Source organism: Leucopleurus acutus (genome assembly GCF_964270905.1).
Source record: "Leucopleurus acutus genome assembly, chromosome: 20".
Taxonomy (NCBI): Eukaryota; Metazoa; Chordata; class Mammalia; order Artiodactyla; family Delphinidae; genus Leucopleurus; species Leucopleurus acutus.
Genome location: NC_139162.1, coordinates 50,409,536 through 50,426,168, shown reverse-complemented (window position 1 = coordinate 50,426,168; position 16,633 = coordinate 50,409,536). Strand labels below are relative to the sequence as shown.

Below are 16,633 nucleotides of genomic sequence, written 5' to 3'. Positions count from 1 at the left end.
TCCCTCTGGCTGCTCTGTGAGGAACAGGCTGAGGGAGACAGAGTTAGAAGCTGGAAACCCAGTGAGCAGCGACTATAATAGTCCAAGCTGGAGGGCATGATGCCTTGACCAGAGTGGGGGCAGCAGAGGAGGTGAGAAGTGACTGGATCGTGGACAGACTTTGAAGATGGAGTTAATTGGATCTGTTGCTAGATCAGTTGTGGGGTGTGAGAAGAGGAGGGGAGTCCAGATTGACCCCAAAGATTTACTGTCAACTGAGATGGGTAAGACTGTGGTAGGAGTTTGGCGGGTGGAATTAGGAGCTCAGTTTTGGACCACTGAATTTGAGATACTCTAGATATCTGGGTGACAGTGTTCAATAGGGATTGGGTATTTGACACTAGAATTAGTGTTGGCGTTCACTGCACGTTTCTTTCTTTTCCTTTCTTTTTTTTTTAATATATTGTTTTGGCAGTGCCAGGCAGCGTGGGGGATCCTAGTTCCCCGACCAGGGATCGAACCCGTGCCCCCTGCGCTGGAAGCGCTGGGTCTTAACCACTGGACGGCCAGGGAAGTCCCACTGCATGTTTCTTGAATAATTAAAGTCAGAACTGAATCCGAATCCAGGGTCTCAGTTTCTCCCTCCAGAAAATGGGGCCAGTAATACCATTGTCATGAGGCTGGGACATTCCTGGGCAACACAGGGCAGGATTGCACATCTGGAAACTAAGGTTATGCGTAGGATGGAAAGGTTCGCAACTGGGAAGAGAAGTGGAGGTTACGCTCCGTTCAGTTAGTGTCCCCCCGTCCGTCTCCCCCGCCCCCAGCCTCTGGCTGCTGTCGGAGGGAGGGAGGGGAGACTGGGTTGTCACCCTGTCTTTCCCCGCTCTAAGCTGCGTTTCCTCCTCGGGGGCTGCCCGGGCCAGAACTGCTGATGGAAACCAGCTGCGGAAGGCGCCGAGGTTCGGCGTACGCCCAGGCCCCTCCCCGGCGCCGGCCGACCCCGCTAAGGGAGGGGGACGGGGGCGCCCTAACTCCCCTCCGCTCTTCCGCAGCCGGGCCCGGGGCCCTGGCACGTCCGGCCCGCCTGATGCTTTCCAGATGTGAGCCTGGTTCCCCTCCCCCATCTGGCCCCGTTGCTCCCGCGGGGTAGGAGGGAGGGGAGCTAGAGTCCGATAGCCCCCTATCAAATCACTACCAGGGACCCCGGCCCGTATCCGCTCCCGGCAGGTCTCGTTTCCCTGTTCAAGCGGTAAAAACCGAATTGGGATGGGGTGAGTGCAGTAGAGACGAGGCTCTCCCCCACCTCCACCTCTTCCCCGGGCTCTGCCTCAGCCCCTCCCGCAGCCCACTTGGGCGACACGCCGCACCCAGGCCACGCCCCTACCGACCCGCCCTCCGAACACTCCCCTTATAAACCCCGCCCCGAACCACCACGCCCGCTTGGCTGCCCGGAGGTCAGGCCCCGAGGTCAGGTCCCTCGGACGCGCCTCCGCCTTCAGGTCCCCTGCGGAGGGCGCGGTCTGAGTTTTCTGTCTCTCTACCCCGCTCTGTTTTGTGTCTCTGGGTGTCTGTGTTTCTCGGTCACTATTTCTGTCTCTGTACTTTTCTGTGTGTGTCTCCTGTACCCTGTACGTCTCTATGTCTGTCTCTCTCTGCAACCCTCTGCCTGTCTCTGTCTTAGTCCCTAGGTCTCTATCTCTCCAAATTTCCGTCTCTGTGTCCCTATCTCTCTCTGCCTCTGTCTCTCCCTGCGTCTCTCTCTCCCTCTCTGAATTTCTGTGTCCCAGTCCATCTTCAATGATCTCCCTCTAGCTCCCTCCACCTTTCTGTGTCTCTTTCCCACGTCTGCATGCCTAGCCGGACAGCGGGGGCGCCTTGCCCTCAGGGTTTCCACAGCCTCCTACGGCTTTGGCGCCGGCAGGGTGGGCAGCTCGGCGGGCCGCGGGCGCCCCCGTGTGGCCCGCAGGGGGCTGTAAGGAGAGGACAGCAGGCAGAGTGCGCGCGCCCGCATGGGTGTGCCTGGTGCAGAACACTGTGGCCGCCCGTGGGTGACACCGGGAGGTAGTGTGTGACGCCAAGAGACTCACTGTGTGAGTGTGTACTACTTGAGATCGCGCGTGGCGCCAGAGGTTGTGTGTGGCTGTGTGACCTTGTGAGATTTTCTGTGACAACCAGAAACAGAGTGTGACTGTGTGAAATCGTGTTACACCGAGACGTTGTGTGTGACAGTGTATGTGAGGTGACCGAGATGACCTATAGGTGACTGCGTGTGACACCGTGAGGTTGGGTGTCCCTGAGACACTATTTGGGGGATGTTTGTGACATCGAGAAACCATATGTGAGCGAGAGATCGTGTGTGACACTGTGCAACATGGTGAGGACAGGAGAGTTGTGTGTGTCACACGGGCAGATGGTGTGTGAGAGAGGGCGAGAATGAATAAGTGTGATCCACCAGGTAATGATGTGAGAAGCAGTGTGAGAGGCCCCGGGGGCGGGGGAGCTGGGTGTGAGAGTGACCATGTGAGTGTGAGACAGGATGTTTCAGCCACACCGATGACGTAGGAGAAGCTGGGTGGGACTGTGTGTAACACGGATCATGTGGGACCCTGAGACTGGCCCAGTGTCATGACAGTGCATTAGAGCGTGTTCAACCGTCCTGGGCACTCAGATGGGTGTACGAGAGAAACCTCGTGTGTGTAAGTGTACGTGTGTGACACCAGGAGATTGCGGTGTGAGGGCGACAGCTGTGTGTGACACACTGTGTAAGGCTCGGCATGACATCTTGAGAGATTGTGTGCGATCCTGTGCGGAGCTGTGTGTGTATGCTTGACACTCTCGAGTTGTGTAAGATGTCACCAGTGAGGATGGGCCAGACTCGGAGAGACTGTGAGGGACCGTGTGACATTTTGAGAGGCTGTGTGACTGTGGCGCTCTGGGAGGTTGTGTGTTGAGCACAGCTGGTTCAGGAGACCGTGTGCAGCACCGTGTGACACAGCATGATATTGTTCATTTCTCTGCCAGGGACAGTGAGTGTGAGTCTGCTTGCTGAGAGGTGTCATCTGGGATGGGGTGACACTGAGGTGGGGGATGTGACAGGGTGGCAGAGCATATGTAATGGCGTGAGAGGCTGTGTGGGACCCACAGGAGAGATTTGTGTGACTGTGGAATAAATGCAGCAGAGCATGAGGCACATCTTGAGAGACTGTCTTTACCTGTGAGTGTGTGTGTGTGTGTGTGTGTGTGTGTGAGAGAGAGAGAGAGAGAGAGAGAGAGAGAGAGACAGAGATTGAGAGGGGAGACTGCAAGAGAGATAGAGGGAGAGAGAGAGGCACAGAAACACAAAGACAAAGAGGGGGACGGACAGACATAACAAGAGGACCCAGAGAGACGGAGGCGAGGCAGCGAGGGCGAAGGGGATGGTGGTGGCAGTGGCAGGAGGAGGCGGGTCCTCAGAGACTGTGCCCCAGGAGAGGGGGCGGGGCGGGGCTGAGGGGGGACCCAGACGCTGCTTCCCAGCCTCTGCCACCCGCCCGCCATCCCGGCCCTGAGCAGCAACAGGTAGGAGGCTCCGGTCTCGGCCCCGCCAGCTAGTTCCTCTGCCTGGGAATGAATGGATGCGTGAGTGAATGAATGACTTTACACTTCTGCATCTCCAGCGGCCCGTCTCTCCCTCTGTCCCTCCATGTGCCCCTCTCTGTCCCCTTTCGTCACTCCATCTCTCCTCCTGCCCTTCCACTTCCTTCTCTCTGTCCCCCTGCCCCTTCTCTCCTCTGTCCCTTTATCTCCTCTGTGCCTCTCTCTCCCTCTCCTCGCTGTCCCTCCCTCTACCGCTCCATTTGTCCCTCTCTCTCCTCTCCCACTCCATCACTCCATCCCTCCCCAACCCTTCCATCTCCCCTTCTCTATCCTCCCTCGGTCCCCTCGTCCCCTCTGTGCTTCCCTCCCCCTGTATCACTCTGTCCCTTTCTTTACCCCTCTATTTGTCTCCCTCTTTCGCTGCTCCCTCCATCACTCCGTCCCTCCCCATCTCTCCATCTTTCTATCCCTCCTCAGTCTCTTTATTCCCCCCTGTGCCTCAGACTCTGCCTCTGTCATTTTGTCTCTTCCTCTGCCCCTCTGTTTGTCCCTCTTTCCATCCTTTCTGCCCCTCTCGCAGTCATGGCTGGGTTGCCCCCCCTCTCCAGCCCTCTCTCCGGCTGCTAATGAGCAAGAGAAGCCTTTGAGGTGGCCAGAGCTGGGGTGAGGGGGGCTCCCCCAGGGGGGCGGAGGGGGCAGCTGCTGCGAAGGCCCTAATGAGGCCCCCTCTGGGCCCCTCCCACCGTGATCTTAATTCCCCCTTCTCCCTGGAGCCACCGCTAATTGGCCTGGGGAGGGACCCCTCCTGGCTCATGCTGTATCCCCGGGAGGTGAAGACACCTGGATCCCTGGATCTTGATCCAACACCTGTGGCCCTGTCCTTCTGTCCCTCCCTCCACCTGCCTCTCAGCCTCCCACCTGTGCTTCCCTCCCGGCTTCCTTCTCCTCTCTCTGTTCCTCCCTCCACCTGACTCTAGGTACCCCATCCGTGCACCCCTCCATCCCTCCACTTGCCCCTCTCCTCTCTGTTCATCTGTCCCTCTTTCGGCCGGCTTCTTGGTCCCCCATCTGCGCAGATCTTCATCTCTCCCCTTTTCTTCTGTTTTCCTGTCCCTTCCTCCACCTTCCTCTGGGCACCCCTTTCGTGCGCCCTTCCACGCACGCCCCTGTTACTGGGTCCCATCACCACCGCCATCCCTATCTGGGGACCCAGCTTTGCTCTAGCCTGCCCCTCCGCCCCGACTCCCGCCGGCTTTTAACCCTGTCCCCGCCGCAGCCATGTCCAACAACATGGCCAAGATAGCGGAGGCCCGGAAGACGGTGGAACAGCTGAAGCTGGAGGTGAACATCGACCGTATGAAGGTGCTGGGTCGGGGTGGGGAGGAAGGCGGGGGCTCCGGGGCTGGGGTTTGGACCGGTCAGTGTTGGGAGTGGGGCCGGGAGCCGTGTAGAGATCCCCTTCGGAACCGGACAGAACCCGGGGAGGGGGCCTAGGCAAGGGGGCGGAGCCCAATAAGGGACGTGGCCAGAGCTAAGGCGGGGCCCAAGGGCGGGCCCGGGTAATGGGAGCGGTCCGGACAAGGGGGCGGGGTCTGATAAGGGGCGGGCCTGACCCGAGGAGGGGCCCAGGCAAAGGGCGGGGCGGGGCGTGAACATCTCCACCCGGGCGCCCGCAGGTGTCACAGGCGGCGGCCGAACTCCTGGCCTTCTGCGAGACTCACGCCAAAGACGACCCGTTGGTGACGCCGGTACCCGCCGCAGAGAACCCCTTCCGCGACAAGCGCCTCTTCTGCGTCCTGCTCTGAGCCCTTCCGACAGCTTACCCTCCCCTGTCAAAGTATGAATCCAATAAACGTGGTGACTGTGGTGGTGCCTGTGCTTTCGGGGAAACTGAGGCACGCGCAGAGCTTGGGGCCACCGTAGGGGAGCCGGTGTCCCGTCTCACCCCTTCTGAGTGTGTGTGGAGTGTCTGGCGGGGCGTGAGGTTATGCGGGGTTTGTGGATGCGGAGGGGTTAGGGGAGGAAATGAGCGCTCCTGGCTCTGGCCTCCACAGAGTGTTCCGCGATTCTGAATTTATTTAATCGACCCAGCAGCCTCAGAAAGCAGCTGGCTACTTGTATGACACCCATTTTACAGATGAGGAAACTGAGCCAAAGGTGGCTAGGAGATAATGGGGTGAAGACTGGACTCCAGCGCTACCTGAACCTCTCAGCTGGCCTCTCTTCTCTCCTCCCTCCTGAGTTGGAGGTTCTTAGAATCCCCAGTGTCCACCTTTCTCATCCCCTGAATGATTCCACCCCCTTTTTCCACATCTGGTTAGTCCCTGACACAGGCCCCCCTCTCCTTAAACACTGAACTTTTCTCTGTTCATTTATTCATTATTCCAAACACTCCTGGCCCTGTGCTGGTTGAAACTGGGGACACGGTCATGACTGAGACAGTCCTGGCCCTGGGCTTCTGGGGCTCAGAATCCAGTGGGAGAGACAGACCTGTCCCCAGATAGTGATGATTCAGAGTGGGCAAGGCTGGGATGGGGGAATTCAGAGGGAATGCCTGACTCAGCTTGAAGGTCAGGGAGGGCTTCCTGGAGGAGGGAACATCTGAGCTGGGACATGGTGATAATAAAACTTGGGGACCCAGGGAACTTCCCTAGCGGTCCTGTGGTTAGGACTCTGTGCTTCCACTGCAGGGGTCACGGGTTCGATCCCTCGTCGGGGGGAACTAAGATCCTGCATGCCACGGGGTGTGGCCAAAACAACCCCCGAAAAAACAAACACAAAAACTTGGGGACCCAGAGAAGAGAGATGTGTGGCTACGGGAGACAAATTAGTGTATGCATTCCTCCCGATTTCCTTTGTTCTGGGGACACAGGTGACTGTGACAGCCCTGGTTCCTGTCCTGTGTTTACCACTTCACACATTGGTGGTCTGCAGGACCTATATAGCCTGCAGTTAGATAGGAGTACTTCACATAAAAGTCCATATTTCTGGCTTCTTCCATTTGGAAGGGCTGGTGACCTCAGACCTGCACAACCCTGCAGGGTGACCAGAGGCTATGAGATGGGCCCTGGGCCTTCTAGTTTGCCAAAGTCCCCACCATACCCCATTGTCTCCCAGTTAAGGAGGCTGAGAGTCAGTTACTATTTATCACAGAGCCCGTGCCGAGGGCTTCTTACAGAGGAATGAAGAGAAATGTAAAATATCTTGAACCCATGTCTCTGTTGAAAATAAAGAAATGCAGACTGGACTTCCCTGGTGGTACAGTGGTTAAGAATCCACCTGCCGATGCAGGGGACATGCATTCCAGCCCTGGTCCAGGAAGATCCCACGTGCCGCGGAGCAGCAACTAAGCCCGTGCGCCACAACTACTGAGCCTGTGCTTACTAGAGCCCGCGTGCCACTGAAACCCCCGCGCCTAGAGCCTGTGCTCTGCAACGAAGAGTAGCCCCCGCTCGCCTCAACTAGAGAAAGCCCAAGTGCAACAACAAAGACCCAACGCAGCCAACAATAAATAAATAAATTTTAAAAAAAGAAATGCAGACTGGGTGACCTGTGGGTTTGGTTAATTATTTTACCTGGTTGGTCCAAGGGCCACTGAGTTTGCAACCTCTCCCCTCTCCTCACTCATCTTGAGACTGCACCCTGGATCTGGATGAAGGTGGCTCACTGGGCCTCCGCTGCCCAGAGAGGGACTGTGCCTGTGTCTGGCAAGTGCTCCATTATTCACATTGGATTAGGGTCCCCTGGGTCCCAACTCTGAGCTTCCTGTTGAATTGAGGCAAGAGAAGCTGTAATTATATCTCCCTCCTGTCTCCTACCTCTCAGCCGGCTCCGGTCTGGTTGCATCATGTCTGTGGGAGCCCCGGGGGAGATGGGGGACAGAGAGAGCCAAGGATGAGCTCAGGGTGGGGAGTGGGGGGAGGAGGGATGCTGGGAGGGAAGTTGCCAGAAGGATTCTGGAATTTCACAGACCCAGCATCCTTGCATCTTAGAACCCGAAATGCAAAGGAATCTAGAATCCCAGGAACTTGGAGGGCTGGGATTCTGGAGTCTTTGACCAGTGCGGGGCCAGGATGCTGGGGTCCAGCGCCCTTGTCGGGCTAGGATTCCAGAGCTCGGCACTTCAGGAGTGTAAGGATTTCTTGAGCCTGGACTGTTGGGATTTAGATCCTTTGAGCCCTGGGACCTTGGAACTGGTCTGGGGGAATGGAAGCTGGGGAGAAGCAAGTGGGGCTGGCTGACCTGATGGGGGGCCGGGAGTGGGAGGAAATGTCTGCCTGGAGAAGGAGGGGGGCTGGGTGAGCCTGCACCCAGACTGAGGCTGGGAGGGAGGAGAAGCCAGAAGGGAGAAGCCAGAGCAGGTCCTGGGTGACCAGCCTGCAAACCAGATAACGTCATTAGCGGGTAGGACTCCGTGGCACCCGCTTCTGGTTACCCGCTGCTCTTTCCTGCCACCCCCAGCTCTGAAGTCAGCTCTGGGGTCAGGCCCAGGCTGGAGGCAGAGCCAGGCCAAGAGGCAGAGAGGTGAAGGCCTGGGGTAGTGCTTGCGCCCAGCAGTTCCCTCCCATTTCACCCCAAACCCCAGGGCTGGGGGCTGCCCCACCCAGCTGTCCTCCTTCCACACCCCACCCATGTGCTTGGCACTGAGGGGCCGGGGGTAAGGGGTGGGACAGCCCAGAGCCAGAAGGATCCAGAATCACGGCCATCACTTATTGGGAGTCCGGTTTCACAAGCCCCATCTCCCGTAATTCTCACGGTAGCCCCCAAAAGACTCTGTTTACCCCCATTTTACAGACATGGAAGAGCGGCATGGAGAAGTGATGTCACCTGGTCGGTCGGGGTTTGAGGATGGAGTGGGAGAAGTCGATGGATGACTTCAGGAGGTGCTGGAGGGATTCAAAGGGGGCCTTGAAGGACAGAAGTGAGGAGACCTCAGGTGAGGTGCACGGCCCAGGCAAAGGTGGGAAAGGAGTGACAGAGCAGGGACACCAGGAGCCGGAGAGGGAAACAGCGGCCAGTAGGTAAGCAAGGACCCACTGGTGGTGGAGAAAAGGGCGGTGGGCAGAGAAAATTGGCCTCTAGCTGGGGCGGCTGGGACCTGCTAAGGAAGGATGGGTCAGGATGGACACACAGCGGCTTCTCACAGCAGTGGGCGGGCACAGGTGGCAGGCGGGCCTGGCAGGCGTGAGCAGCTGGTGGCGTGTGTGTGGGGTACGCGGTGAGGCCAGCTTCCTCCCAGGGCAGGACCAGAAGGACGGAAACCAGGGAGCCAGGAGAGGGTCGGGTGCAGGGTGGGCTGGCATCTTAGGTCAGGCAGGCCTGGGCAAGCAGCAACAGGCCCTGGCCGGCAGGTGTGGAAGAGCCCATCCCGGTCCCATTTCCTGGCCTGGTTGGTGCCTGCCCCCTTGAGCACACCCACCCAGATGGAATGACTCAGCTGAGGGCCTGCCCAGGCTCCAGCTATGACCTTCCTCTCCCATCACTTGTCGCACGCCACTTGGGACCGCGCCCCCATCAGATGGTGCCCTCTGAGGCCCTCTGCGCCCCCAGCCCTTGACCCACGGTGAGTGGGTTAGGGTTCGCTGAATAACAACACCAACGGTAGCTGTTTGAGGACTTCCTAGAGGCAGGCAGGGTGAACTCCGTCTCTAACCTTCCAACAACATCCCAAGGGCATGGCAGCCATGTGATGACGAACATCGAGGCTTAGAGACCCACGTGGGCCAACACAGCCATAAAGAAACAGGTGGGCCCCAATAAACAGACACGCGTGGACGCACCAGTAGACACAGATGCACAAAGAGACCTTAGAGGAAAGAATGCCCTCCACTCACACACACACACACACACACACACACACACACACACATACCACACTCACTATGCTGATACGATGCTCGCTTAGGTCGCACAAACCCACACATGAAGTTCACACATCCACAGTCCCTAGCACACCCCCTCCCAGGTACCCGTTCTTCCCCCGCTCCCAGTGCTGTGTGTCCATTTCTAGTTGTCTCTGGGCTGTCCTCTCTCTTCTGTGGCGCTGCCCCAGGGTCCCTCTGGGGAGGCCTGACTTGTGGCAGGAGGAGGGCGCTGACTCACCCATCCAGAGCAGTTCCTTCCCACAGCTCTTCCCGCCCCAGAAGTCACCCCACCCCCAGCCCAGCCCAGCTGGGGTGACCTCTCACCCCAGGGCACCCGGGTGGAAGGGGAACGCTTTGTGCCCTTGTCGTGGCGTGAGCGTGTCCAACACTGGCATGGACCCCAGGGACCCTTAGTCCTCTCCTTAGGAGTGAGTTACAGTTGCCACCTCTCCTGCCTGCTCTGGAGCACAGAACTGATGCCAGGGTCACCAGGGCTCCCGGCCCCCAGCGGCAAAGGTGGGGAAACTGAGGCCTGGGGGAGGCGCCTGTCTGAGGCCCCGATGGGCATGGGAGGAGCGTGGACTTCCTGAACGTTCAGCAGTGCCTGGTGGGGGCAGGAAGCCAGTAGGAGGGAAGTTCCAGGAACCAGAGCTCCACCCCCACCTCCCCTGGCACTCCTGCAACATCCCTGATGCAGAGACAGGACGCGAGCCTGCCAGGCATCATCATTAATATGATAGAACTTCCTGAGTTCCCTCTGCTCCGCCTGGGATCGCAGAGAGTGAGGGCGGTACCACGTGGCCAGGATGCCTGAGACACACACACACAGGCACCCTCAGAGTGGGGCTGAAGGGTCCTTCTCGGAGCCCCTGGTGTGGCTGGAGCTGGGGCATCCATCCTGGCGGAAGCTGGGGGTACCAGCTGGGCATGGGTGATAGGGAGATGGAGGAGGGGGAGGGAGGAGGGGATTGTGGTCACGGAAGCAGGGGTGGCATGGCGACGGAGAGGGGAAGTCTGTAGCTGCCCAACGTCCAGTCCTTGGGGTCAGGATCATCCTTCCTGGCCTTGGATGGGATATGGTATGTACACAGGCTCTCTCCTTGTTACAAAGGGGGGTCTGGGATGGGCCACTGGCCATGGTTGGCCACCAGGCCCATGAAGCCCATTGTACAGATTAAGAAACTGAGGTCCACTGGCTTCTCATCCTGGCCTGGGACTATCCCATAGCAAGGAGGTGGTCGAACTGGGGCAGAAACTCCAGTCAAATGGAGTGAGATCTTGAATTTGTCATCTCTGCACTTAGACTGACTCCCTGAAAAATAAGAGGTGTCTGAGAAGGTCTCTGAGGCCCCATCTGGCCCTTATGGGTTGGGAGGCTGCATGGAAAGCCACAGGCTCAGTGGCAACAGGGACTGCTGACCGCTGTGCTGGCGTCTGGGACACACAGGCTGCTCACACTGGCTGGAGGGTGGCGGCTCTGCGCTGGTGATGTGTTTGTAGAGGAGTGGGAGAAATTAAGGAACAGCAGTGCTGGAGCCCTGGACGGCTGTCTGTGGCTAAAATATTATTCTTTGAAGTCAAGGTCACCAGAGCTTGGCCTGAGGCCTGGGAGTGCTAGCGTGAGAGGCAAGAGGGCAGGAGGGTGCTCCCCTTTGATGCTGAGCAGTGGAAATCCTGGCGGGATGGGGTGGGGGCCGGTCCCGTACCAGCAGATGCCAAGTCTCTCCTCCCCCCCGCCGCCCCCCCCCCGCCCCCCAGGGCTCATGGAAGGAGTGAACTGTGTCCAGGGAAAAGCAAGCTCAGTTGTGCCTGGAAAACACTACATCAGGCAGGAATTTCCTGGTCATTTCTCAATCCTTGGGCAATGTTCTAACCCCGTGGGGCCTGAGCCCAGAATAGATGCCAGAAGCCACCCCAGACAGCCTTGCAGACTGGTCGGCTGTGCCCCTCAGGTCCCGCCCGGGTCCCTGCTGGCAAGCTCCCAACTCCAGGGTGATGATGACTCGGGTGATCCCCACCCGGCCGGCGCTGGGAAGGGAAGAACGCTGGCAGAGTCCTGAGTGTGCGAGGTGGCAGGTGGCTCGGTGATGGGGGCCGTGAGGGGACACAGGGAGGGGGAGGGGGAGGCGGGAGATGGATGTCTTGGGGAGAGGGCATGGAGGGAGCGTGCCAGGGAAGGCGGACGGAGGCCAGGGCCCTCTGGGGAAAGCAGAGGCGGGGGAACGTGGGGCAGAGAGAGGAAATGAAAAAGCCGGGGTGAGCAGGCAAGATGAGTAGAAAGGGAGGGAGGAGGGAGGGGAGGAGGGAGAAGCTGACACTCGGAGAGGGACCCAGCGAGCACGACCCCGGAGAAGGAGCGAGGGGACAGAGGAGGAGCTGAGAGAGACCGCAGGCAGTGAGGAGGGGCTGGGAAAGCAGAAACGCGGAGAAGGGAATAGACGGCTGTCAGGAGAGAGGGAGGGAGGGAGGGAGGCAGAGGGGGTGGACCAGGGAGGAGACAGAGACAGAGACACAGCAAGAGACAGAGACAGAGAAGGAAAGAACTAGGGGCTTGAAGAGGAAAAGACTAGACAGAGAGACAGATGTAGGGAAGGAAAGAAATAGGGGAAAGAGAGAGAGAGAGAGTACCAGAGCCTGGGGAAGACAGAGGGGAGAGAAATAGTCGCACAAGAATTGCGGTGGGTTGACTGGGACCCTCCCTCCCCCCGACCTCCAACTGCAGCGAGGACCACGGGGAGGGGAGCGCGGTGGTGGGCGTCGCAGGGCCAGACCCGGCGCGGCTCCCCTCCGTCGCCACCTCCCACCCCGGGGACCCCTCCGGCCCGGGCGGCCGCCAGAGGCCGGGGATGGCGGATTCGTGCCAGAACCTCACGTACGTGCGGGACTCGGTGGGCCCGGCCACCAGCGCCCTGATGTTCGTGGCGGGCGTGGTGGGCAACGGGCTGGCGCTGGGCATCTTGGGGGCGCGGCGACGGTCACGCCCCTCGGCCTTCGCGGTGCTGGTCACCGGGCTGGCGGTCACCGACCTGCTGGGCACGTGCTTCCTGAGTCCAGTGGTGTTCGCGGCCTACGCCCGCAACAGCTCGCTGCTGGGCCTGGCCCGGGGCCGCCCGGCGCTGTGCGATGCCTTCGCCTTCGCCATGACCTTCTTCGGCCTGGCCTCCACGCTCATCCTCTTCGCCATGGCCGTGGAGCGCTGCCTGGCCCTCAGCCACCCCTACCTCTACGCCCGGCTGGACGGGCCGCGCCGCGCCCGCCTGGCGCTGCCCGCCATCTACGGCTTCTGCGCCGTCTTCTGCTCGCTGCCCCTGCTGGGCCTGGGCCAACACCAGCAGTACTGCCCGGGCAGCTGGTGCTTCATCCGTATGCGCTCGGCCGAGCTGGGCGGCTGCGCATTCTCGCTGGCCTACGCCAGCCTCGTGGCCCTGCTGGTGGCCACCATCTTCCTCTGCAACGGCTCGGTCACCCTCAGCCTCTGCCGCATGTACCGCCAGCAGAGGCGCCACCACGGCTCGCTGGTCCCCAGCCCCCGGGCGGGCGAAGACGAGGTTGACCACCTGATTCTGCTGGCCCTCATGACGGGCATCATGGCCGTGTGCTCCCTGCCTCTCACGGTGAGTCCCTCGGCAGACCGGGGTGGGCGGTGGGGAGGAAGGCAGAGCCCAGCGCCGTCCTCCATCGTTTGTACCCATTTCACACATGGGGAAACTGAGACCCGAAGAGATGAGAGGCTTTGTCCAGGGTCAAACAACTCCCAACTTGCTGGAGAAGTCTCCCTATTTGCTTCTGCCCCATTTGACCGCTTCTGACCCTTGTCTCCCCCTTCCACATCTCTAGCCCCCCAACCCTACCAATTCCACCCCCCACCAACCTTCTCCTACCCCTACAATGATAATAAGATCCGCCATTCATTGCTCTCTGTCCACCCTGTGCTCAGTGGTTTAGAAATCCTTTCTCCGATAATCTCCAAAATGATCTTATGCATCTATTCCACAAGCATTTAGCAAGAAATGTGACGAAGTCTCTGCCCTGTCACCATTTTTACAGAGGACAGGTGATGATGTCTTTTGCCCATGATCACACAGAGGCAGGTCTGCACCCTGGGCTCCTCTGATGCCAGAGTCTGATCTCCCTGCCACCGTGCTCCCCACTTCCCCAGCCCCACCCATGGGTCTGCCCTTGGCATCTCCTGGCCTCGCCCCTTTCCTGCAGGAACTCCTGCCCTGCCCCTCCCAAATTGCAGCGGGGCCAACCCTGGTCCCGTGGCACCCAGTCATCCTGTCTATACTCTGGGCCTCGGTTTCTCTTTCTGTAAAACGCAAAGGCTGGGCTAGATCTGAGGGTCGTCAAACCTTTGGGGGGTTACAGAGGACTCAGAAACTGGACACACATAGACACAGCCCCGGGACCCAGCCCTACCGCCCCATCTCTCTCCCTCTAGGGCTTTGCTGGCTGTCTCCTGGGGCTTTCTCTCCCTCTGCTCCCCAGATGCACTTGTTTGTTAGTTTTCATCTTATCTTATTTCCTTCCCCTTTGGACAGGCCACCCCTCCCTCGTTTCTGCCAGTGAGCAAGTGGGGGGAGGGGATCGAGGGTGGGGTGTGGGTGGGGGCAGAGGACTCGTGGGTGCTGCTTGACACCCTCACTCTGCCCTCAGATCCACGGCTTCACCCAGGCCATCGCCCCGGACAGCAGTGAGATGGGGGACCTCCTCGCTTTCCGTTTCAATGCCTTCAACCCAATCCTGGATCCCTGGGTCTTCATCCTTTTCCGCAAGGCCGTCTTCCAGCGGCTCAAGCTCTGGTTCTGTTGCTTGTGCCTGAGGCCTGGCCCGGGCGACTTGCAGACGTCCCTCTCCCAGCCGGCCTCGGGGAGGAAGGGCTCAAGGGCCCCCACTGCTCTCGGGGGGAAGGATGGGAGCTGGGTGCATTCGTCAGCCTGGGGCGAGGGGCAGGGGGCACCCTTGCCTGTCCTACAGCCATCCAGCAGCACCGTGGGAACACCGTCCAAAGTGGGGTCCGAGACAGCCTGCTCCCTCTGCTGACATCTGCCCCGTGATCTCCTGCCCTGTCTTCCGAGAGCAGCAGCCAGAAATTCAGGGACTTGACCGGTGGCTGCGGGTGGACAAGCCCAGAGCTGGATCCTGGAGCTCAGCCGGCCAGAATGTTGACCCCCTGGATTCAGGGGGGTGATCAGCTGCTATTTCTCCTCCTTCGGGGTGGCCACGATGGGCTGTGGGAGGAGGGAGAGAGGGAGAGGAAACAATTATCCTGGAGCATAAAAAGAACAGTTCTCTCAAAATATCCAGTGACCTGGGTGGCCTGGTCTGGCCCTCGCTTTGCCTATCCATCTCGCTGTCTAAATATCTAGAAGGCAGAAAAGTTCCCAACAGCTTCTGTGCACTCAGGTCTGCTCTGGTTAGGGTTCTGGCTCTGATCCTCATTCATGCAGGGTGCCCTGGATGCCCGCCCCAAACCCCCAGCGGACAGCCCTGCCCTCTCCCAGTCCACTCCAAGAGTCACCCTCTCTCTGCCTCATGGGAGCCCAGGATTCTCCGACAAGCTCCCTGCTTCCCTTTACTTCTGATTCCCCATCAGACTTGGGAGGCCTGGTCCCCGCAGGGGAGGTGAAGAAGGGGAGACTGTTGCATTGTGGGTGACACCACTGGACAGGTGCCTGGAAACTGCATGGCTTGGTGAGTTGCAAGATGTGGATGGTGGGGCCCTGGGCTGGGGGAGAAGCTGGGGAATGAAGCGGTGGGAGGTATAGAACCCAGGGACGGCCCAAGAACTCAGACCTAAGTCCTGTGCCTGTCCCTATGCCCCCTCTCAGAGCCTCATTTCACCGCCTGTGTCCTGGGAACTGCCACCCAAATGTCATTCATTCATTCATTCATTCATTCAACATAGTGGGCGCTGACTCTACCAAGTGCTGGGGACACAGAGCAGTCTCGGCCCCACCCTGGATTCCTCTGGGGTGATTTCCAGCCTTCAATTCCCCTTCTGATTGCTGGGGTGATGTCCAGCCATCCACCCCTCCCCCCTTCTCGTTGCCATCCCCTGCCCTCAGGTACAGAATTCAAGGGTTTTCCAGGAGTGAACATGAAAGGAAGTGGTGCTTCTGCTGGTGGGAGGAGGTGAATGGGAAAGTCCCCCCAGACTCACCCCCAGCCCTGGGTTCCCCTTTTCTCACTTGGCTTCAGGGTTAAACCAGTAAATCTGCCCCTGGGGAGGGCTGGAGGAGTAGATGAGGCATGAGCTTCCTATAAAGACAATAGCGGCGGCCATGGAACCCGTGGCCCCTGCAGTGGGAGCCCAGAGTCCTAACCACTGGACCACCAGGGAAGTCCCTGGTCTATCTTTTTAGCTTCTTAGCTCAGATCACTGTTGGGCTGATGAGTTTGCTTTGGTTTCCTTTTGCGTAGTATGGTGATCATAATCTAATACTTAGCTTACAAGGCGGTGCTGAGGATTAAATGATTCCCCCGAAAAGCAGTTTAGCACAGGGCCTGGAGTAAAGCCCACAATACGGGTTACTGTCACTGCCGTTGTTATTGTTGTGGCTACTGCAGTGGTCTTTGGCATCTGGGCAAATGCTGTTTGAAAACAACGCTTTTCTCCATTGGTTTGACTTCTTCCCACCAGACATTATGTTTCATTTGAAGGGGTGTCTGCGAGAGTTAAAAATAGGTCAAACCACTGCTTAATGGGTATGGGGTTTCCTTTTGGGGTGATGAAAATGTCCTGGAACTAGATAGTGGCGGTGGTTGTACAACGTCATGAATGTACTAAATGTCACCGAATTGTACTTTTTAAGATGGTTAAAAGGGTACATTTTGTGTTATGGGTATTTTACCACAATAAAAAAAAATGTAATACTGAAAAAAAAATTGAGGAAGTTTAGAAACTTTTATAGCAGTCTTGCCAGAGAAATATTGTATCGCTTGAATTTATTTTTCATTTATTTTTAGCATATTTTATGTATTTATTTTTGGCTGCGTTGGGTCTTCGTTGCTGCACGTGGGCTTTCTCTAGTTGCAGCGAGCGGGGGCTACTCTCCGTTGCGGTGCGCGGGCTTCTCGTTGCGGTGGCTTCTCTTGTTGCGGAGCACGGGCTCTAGGCACGCGGGCTTCAGTAGTTGTGGCTCACAGGCTTAGTTGCTCTGCAGCATGTGGGATCTTCCCAGACTAGGGATTGAACCAGTGTCCCCCGC

The 16,633-nt window shown here is 58.6% G+C and overlaps 2 protein-coding genes across 4 annotated transcripts; both read left to right on the top strand.

Annotated features, from left to right (window-relative positions):
* Positions 1-2,657: 2,657 nt before the first annotated feature.
* On the top strand, positions 2,658-5,409 carry GNG8 (G protein subunit gamma 8). 3 transcript variants are annotated; one of them, XM_082862857.1, is made up of 3 exons: positions 2,658-2,678; positions 4,835-4,920; positions 5,235-5,409. In XM_082862857.1, the coding sequence occupies exons 2-3, from the start codon at positions 4,837-4,839 to the stop codon at positions 5,361-5,363; spliced, it is 213 nt and encodes a 70-aa protein (XP_082718983.1). In that variant the 5' UTR covers positions 2,658-2,678; positions 4,835-4,836; the 3' UTR covers positions 5,364-5,409. The 3 variants fall into 3 exon arrangements, with proteins under 3 accessions (XP_082718983.1, XP_082718984.1, XP_082718982.1); XM_082862858.1 differs by lacking the exon at positions 2,658-2,678 and adding an exon at positions 2,893-3,008; XM_082862856.1 differs by lacking the exon at positions 2,658-2,678 and adding an exon at positions 3,455-3,540.
* Positions 5,410-11,999: 6,590 nt separating this feature from the next.
* PTGIR (prostaglandin I2 receptor) lies at positions 12,000-14,958 on the top strand. Its single transcript, XM_082862629.1, has 2 exons — positions 12,000-13,036; positions 14,079-14,958. Exons 1-2 carry the CDS (start codon positions 12,269-12,271, stop codon positions 14,463-14,465), a joined length of 1,155 nt encoding a protein of 384 aa, XP_082718755.1. The 5' UTR covers positions 12,000-12,268; the 3' UTR covers positions 14,466-14,958.
* The last annotated feature ends 1,675 nt before the right edge of the window (positions 14,959-16,633 follow it).